The 7035-nt window shown below is 46.7% G+C and overlaps 1 protein-coding gene across 1 annotated transcript; it reads right to left on the bottom strand.

The window, feature by feature from the left end:
* Window positions 1-1390: 1390 nt before the first annotated feature.
* On the bottom strand, window positions 1391-5975 carry LOC135813416 (fatty acid hydroxylase domain-containing protein 2-like). The gene is made up of 3 exons (XM_065326516.1): window positions 5200-5975; window positions 4438-4710; window positions 1391-2497 (listed from the first exon to the last, which is right to left on the bottom strand). Exons 1-3 carry the CDS (start codon window positions 5202-5204, stop codon window positions 2425-2427), a joined length of 351 nt encoding a protein of 116 aa, XP_065182588.1. The 5' UTR covers window positions 5205-5975; the 3' UTR covers window positions 1391-2424.
* Window positions 5976-7035: the final 1060 nt, after the last annotated feature.

Raw genomic sequence — 7035 nt, 5'->3', positions numbered from 1 at the left:
GTGTGTGTGTGTGCGTGTGTGTGTGTGTGTGTGCGTGTGTCAGTTTGTTATGTGAGTATATACATGCTCAGGGGTACACCATGCCAAACTAGAGTGTGCCCATTCATCCCAAGCTCATGACCGGGATCCTACCTCTGCCAGTATTTTGCATTAGGCCGAGTAAAAAAAATTACTAGATGATCGTCCTTTTTTTTGGAAAAATCGGGGAGGGCGGGAGGATTTTATTTTTATTTTTTTACTTTTTACCCTCTCATGCACACAGTGTACACAACAACATCAAGGTTTTTTTTCTCTTTTTTTCTTTTTTTTTCTTTTTTTCTTTTTCTTTCTTCAGCAGATCGATACTGACGTTGTGATATACTAGTAGTATGTGGTCCATATAGTAAAGAAAGTATTAAACAAAGCGTGCACATGTTTCCTGCATCCGCGATCGGTAAAAAACCAACGATTTCGGCAAAAACTCACGATTTAAAAAATAAAATATTTCTTGGGGCGCTGACAAAAACTGGGGCGGACGGGGACGATCATCTAGCTTTTTTTTTTACTTGGCCTTATGTTACTGTTATAGACTGCATTTACATGCCGTCGCTGCATGCTTCTCTCTCGCTGCTTCTTCGTACGACATTATCTCCATTCGCGCATGTCTACGGTATTCTCTCATCATCGCTGCTGGCCCTTACCTGGTTGCTCTGGGCATGCTCGGGCCATTCTCTTGTTTACCTTCGTAATGATAGCTACCAACCATAATTACTCCTCGTGTTGCTTGTGACTGTCGTGTGCCACAAGCAACACAAGCAACACAAGCAACACAAGCATGCAGTCACTCAGTGTAATTAGGTACAACAGTTACCGGCATCAGTAATATGCACTGCAGTTTGCAGTGTTGTAATGATCAAATTTACCATGGCTAAGACCTACAATGTACTGTCGTGAACATTAAAATCAGATGGGATGACCGGGACCAGCACCCTTACTTCTGTTTGCACGTACACACACTATAGTTTATGTACTGACTGTAAAAATGGATCAGCAGTGCTCACGACTGCAAGGTCAGTGCTCATGGGCAGGCACAAGAGTATGTAACGTCTGCGGGGGCGGGGGTCTGAGCCCTCTGGATTAGGATGAGCAGAAAGTTTAGATTTGCCACGAGCACAATGGCACACAGTGTTCAAAATGGGCGCGGGAGGGGGGAGGGGGGGGGGGTGCCAACAGCAAGTTGCAGTGTCGGCATGCCGGTATCGTACAGGCACGCCTAGACTGCATGTGATATCAGCCTTCATACTGCAACTTTTGTTTGAAGTAAGCGTAGTACTTCAAGTATAAAGCATCTTGAATAGTGACGTAATTAAGTACCGGTAGTCGGGCACAGAAAACAGTTAAAGTGACTTGGGAGCAAGTAGTAGTGATGTATTGTATTGTATTGTATTGTATTGTATTTATTTAAAAGGATTCTCCATGTCATAGCAGTACAGCCGTTAATTACTAGTGATGTCATAGCAGTACAGCCGGTAAGTAGTAGTGATGTCATAACGGTACAGCCGTTAAGTAGAACTGATGTCATAGCCAATATTAAATTTGCTTGTAATAAACTTCAAAATATTCACAATAAAGTCCCTCTCCATGCTTCCAGGATGGTGGAACGGACGGAACTTGAAATAGAAACAAACTGTGAACGGGCCTAGCTGAGAAAGAAAAAGAACTTCTTGGTGATGGTTCGGAAAAATGCACATTAGCTATGAGAGTCGACACTGATAAGTCTGGTGGATTGAACAGTGTGATGTCGATAACCACCTATGATAGAACACAGATTGGGCCGAGCTAGGGCAATAGTGAATTTGCCACAAAAAAACCCATAGCTATGTGAATAAAAATAATAATATCAGCGGCATACTTGAAGTAGTGAGGGTAGGTAAGTGTAATTTATCATGTGACCAGTATTGATGGTGGATATGCTAAAATACATATACATGTAGAGTAGTGATGATACTAGCATTGAAACTGGAGAATGGGACGGTCAAGGGTGGACTGTGAGGAGACTAGCATTGAAACTGGAGAATAAGACGGTCAAGGGTGGACTGTGAGGAGACTAGCATTGAAACTGGAGAATGGGACGGTCAAGGGTGGACTGTTAGGAGACTAGCATTGAAACTGGAGAATGGGACGGTCAAGGGTGGACTGTGAGGAGACTAGCATTGAAACTGGAGAATGGGACGGTCAAGGGTGGACTGTGAGGAGACTAGCATTGAAACTGGAGAATGAGACGGTCAAGGGTGGACTGTGAGGAGACTAGCAACAGCAGTGAGGGTGCACACACGTACATGCACTGCCGACTTAACCTTTTTACTGCCATTTCTTCGGTTCGTCTGGAATCAGAACGTTGGCTGGGGTGGTGTCAAGGAGCATGGAATGGCGCTCGTACGACTTTTATTTACGGAAGTGACTGTCCGTGCCATGCAGCAAATCAAAGATTCCCAGTATGCCAAAGTTCTCGTTGAACCTGCATAGCAGCAGCCAACATAAACAAAAAATAATGTCAGTTTTTATAATTATACGAGGTACACAAACTCACCGGCAGGCACATGGGGCTAGCATGGAGTCAGCAGTACATGGGGCTAGCATGGAGTCAGCAGTACATGGGGCTAGCATGGAGTCAGCAGTACATGGGGCTAGCATGGAGTCAGCAGTACATGGGGCTAGCATGGAGTCAGCAGTACATGGGGCTAGCATGGAGTCAGCAGTACATGGGGCTAGCATGGAGTCAGCAGTACATGGGGCTAGCATGGAGTCAGCAGTACATGGGGCTAGCATGGAGTCAGCAGTACATGGGGCTAGCATGGAGTCAGCAGTACATGGGGCTAGCATGGAGTCAGCAGTACATGGGGCTAGCATGGAGTCAGCAGTACATGGGGCTAGCATGGAGTCAGCAGTACATGGGGCTAGCATGGAGTCAGCAGTACATGGGGCTAGCATGGAGTCAGCAGTGAGACAGTGCTGGTGAGACCTGCCATGCTCAACTGACCAGAGGTCTCGGCATCATCGAATGGCAGACTCACTAAACTGAGGGCATTGTAGTGCATTGGATCAGAATCAGACAATACCTATAGGAACATTCATGGTCAGAAGAGACAACAACCATGACACTGGTATGCAAGTGGACTGCTGGAAACAGGGAGTACAGGTCCTCCCTCATTATAACGAGTCCGGTTAGTACATAAACCCCGTTAGTAAATAGAAATCTGAGATCCCTTGGCGAAACGTGGTCTATACAACTGTTTACAGGTCCGGTTACAACATAATCCGTTAGTACAAACAATTCGTTATAACGACCCTTTGCCTAGGTCCCTGGAGTGCCAAACCCTCATTATAAGATAATACTGACCATGCAGGACCAAGGCCAAAACAAGTAGGATAAAGCAGAAAGACGAAACGTAATATATCTATGTATTTGTGAATATGGACGATCCTTTGCATCCAAGGAAGAGCTATGTTGGAGATTTTCCATTATCTTATAACGAGTTGAAGCATCGATAATTTATGTTGTATCGAGGGTAGCCCCGGTAAGTACAAAGTAGTGCCTATTTCACCTTTAGCTGCAAGTCCTGCTACAAGATAAGTCTCATTATAAGATAACTTTTTCGATGGCCCAGAGATTATCTACTAACGAGGGAGGACCTGTATTTCTTTTCTGTTGTTGGGGGGTGGGGGGGGGGGGGGGGGTGGGGGGCAGGGACTGAGGGAGTAATATTCTTCTGTGCGCGTGGTTTTTTAGGGACCATCACAAAAGTTCGCAGAAGCCCCTGAAACGAAGAGAATACGTTTGGGGGGAGGGAGTCGTGTCGAAAATCGCAAACCGGGCTTCAATTCAAAAAAGTATTGACGACATGTAGGAGCTGATAATATAGATTAGCATGCCATCACAGCCGGCGTAGATCGCTTGTCAGGACGCGTAGTCCATTCATGCAACTGCGCGTGTCGCGTAGCTGGCTGCCTGTACACTGTGTGTAGTCTAGTACCAAGAGTCCGTAAAACGCGTGGTTTATGAATTATGGACTCTTGCTACTGCTAGTACTAGTACTAGCAGGGGTTCATAGGGTTTATGAACCCCTGCTGTGTAGTTATTATAATAATTATTATGTGTGCAGCATCCAAGTGAAATAATGAAGCCCATATTGTGACTGTCGTTTCGTTTGAGGGGGGAGGGAGGGGAGTCAGGCCCGAAACTCACGGTCTTCGTTTCGGGGGCTTCTGCGAACTTTTGCGATGGTCCCTTATACATGCAGCCAGAAGTTTTTTCTGGGGGGGGGAGTATTTCCTTTTAGGGGTACAGTGGGGGGGGGGGGGGGGCTCAAGTCAGATTTTTGCGTTCACCTCCTCCCATGTATATGCAAGGTATTACAGCTACCAATCAATGCAGAATGCATACACTACACTACTAACTTTTCATGATAGTAGTCGTGGTACTCGTTGGACGGCATGAACGGCAGGTGGAAGCCGCAGTGTGCGACGGACACGGAGGCCAGCGAGATGCAGGCCCACAAGAGCAGCAGCATACAGTGAGAGCCGAGCAGGACGGGACCAGCCATTACCGGCAATATGTTGGCGATGTCATGCTCGACCGGGTGACAGTACAGCCCAGAGATGCTGATCGGCGCGGTCCACTCATGGTGGACCTTGTGGATGTGTTTATACCACAAGGGAATGTGAAGTGCCCTAGAGAAACACAAAGCAAAAGAGAGAGAGAGAGAGAGAGAGAGAGAGAGAGAGAGAGAGAGAGAGAGAGAGAGAGAGAGAGAGAGAGAGGGAGAGAGAGGGAGAGAGAAAGGGAGGGAGAGAGAGAATGTGTGTGTGTGAGAGAGAGAGAGAGCGGCTTTCCTACTTCAGATTTTATTTCCGTGAGAGGCAACCCCGAAATACTGAAAAACACAAATGTGAAATGCAACCCCCACCAGTTCCTTGCAGGCATACAATGTAGTGGACATTATGCGTGGAGTGTTAGGCATGAAATGGATATTGCAACCAACACAGGTTATTTTGCAGTCCACAATCGCCATCAGTCACATGCCATGGCCAACCTCCAAACTTCTTCCCCAAATTTAACCCTTTCCCACATTCTCCTTCCGTCTTTGTGAAGATACCCTGACTCAACTAGATGTGTAGATGCAACTGTGCAGTGTTTATTTAGACAGTCACACCACTCACTCCATGAATCAACCGTACACGCTGCCGCTTTCCGTTCTGGACCAGGCCGTTCAGTGGTGAAAACATGTCTTCCAGCTTGGCATTGGCCACCTGTCCGTGCTTCCATCATCATTATCATCACTCATTGCTGGAACGGTTCAGGATACCGAGTGGTGATGAAATCGTCGGGCAAGCTGGCCATCATGATGCTGCCTTTGTACGGCTGCCAGGTTATGTTGGAGATATCGGCCGTTCCCTTCACCAACACCGTCGTTACCAGTTCAATGTTGTAAGCCTCTACTCGTAACGAACACTGTTCTCGCCAGTCCCACACACTCACACTATCCCGGTATGTACCAGTGCGCACGGCACAGATGTGATGACTTTGTTGCCAGCCATCTGATCAGTCTGCCATCCATGTCCGCCATCACCGTTGCTATCATCATCGGTAGGTCAGCCAGTTGCAAACCTACCTCCAGTTGATCAAGACCATAGCAGACAGCCTCGGTGTTGATGTTGAACATTCACACACGTCTGAATTTGTTTGAACTTTGAATGGGTTTTCCAAGTTGCCAATCGGTGCTTGGTTTGGCTCACCCCTACTACTAGCCAGCCACTGATCTACTTCGGACTTCGTCGGATCATGAGTCATTGACCTGTACTTGCATCCACGATCATCCGAAACTCGCCACCACCAATGGCCGCATCAGCCTCCTTCACCGGTTGCTCGGCGAAACTGGGCGAAACTGAAGCAAAAGCGAGAAAAGCGAACACAACTACTATTGCCATGCCAACCCACCACCAAACGTCTCGTCTTTCCCACACCTACTAGTACTACTACTACACTTACTCCAAGTCCAAGGGACAGAGCGCGTGCGTTACACTGACATAATCATTATGTAGAGACATGAATCATGTAGATCTACATCTACTACTACATTCTACTACTACTAGTACTAGTACAGTCGTCCCTCTCTAATCCGGCACTTTATAATCCAGCACCCTCGATAAACCAGCACAATTTTCAGTAGCCAAAATGCCCTCATCATGCACATTGCAGCAGTAAATCAGATTTGTTAATCCAGCAGATTTTCGTGGCACAAATGGTGCCGGATTATAGATGGACCACTGTAGTACAGTCGTCCCTCTCTAATCCGGCACTTGTTTATCCAGCACCCTTGCAAACCAGCACACTTTCTGGCAAAACGGATTATTTCAGCTCATTTTCTACGCTTTAATCCGGCACTTGAATTTCGCCTCCAGCAGCGATTTTCTGCAACAAATCACTCAAACTGTACATAAATCGATTTTCTAATCCAGCAGTTGTACATCGCATACGGTCAGGGAGCATTGCAACATACACAACAATCATATGTAACAATCATATGTAAGTCATATGTAACATACACCTGGGAATATCCTATGCTAGTGCATAGGATATTCCCAGGTGTATGTTAAAGACATGTATTACACAAAGTACTTGGATTGACAAAGAAAATCCCTACGTTTTGACGTACGACACAAACATGTATGTTAACAGGTGGGCCGGGTTGGAGGGCAGGATTTGATAATCCAGCACCCTTGTTTATCCAGCAGAAAATGCCATTGCAAAAGGTGCCGGATTAGAGAGGGACGACTGTAGTACTAGTAGTCTTTCACTGGTAGACTCTACTACAGTGCTGGCAACTGAAATCCGACCCCCTAGGAGGCGCGGCGCGCCGCCCAGGGGGTCGGATTTCAGTTGCCAGCACGGTACATAGCGGGATCTAGGAGTAGTGAAAGGGTTTTCACGACTCCTGCTACCATGGCTACTATGTAGATCTACTTCAAAGGACCGGTACATCTACCGGTATACCG

The sequence above is a fragment of the Sycon ciliatum genome, chromosome 1, assembly GCF_964019385.1.
Source record: "Sycon ciliatum chromosome 1, ocSycCili1.1, whole genome shotgun sequence".
In the NCBI taxonomy this organism is placed as follows: Eukaryota; Metazoa; Porifera; class Calcarea; order Leucosolenida; family Sycettidae; genus Sycon; species Sycon ciliatum.
Note: the sequence above shows the minus strand (reverse complement) of the source record. Positions and strands in the feature narration are given on the sequence as shown.

What these genes read in the sequence shown, in the direction of transcription:
- LOC135813416 (XM_065326516.1), bottom strand. An exon ending in CACGACTACTATCATGAAAA is followed by an intron (nt 2,498 to 4,437) that starts GTTAGTAGTGTA and finishes GCTGCTATGCAG; the next exon opens with GTTCAACGAGAACTTTGGCA.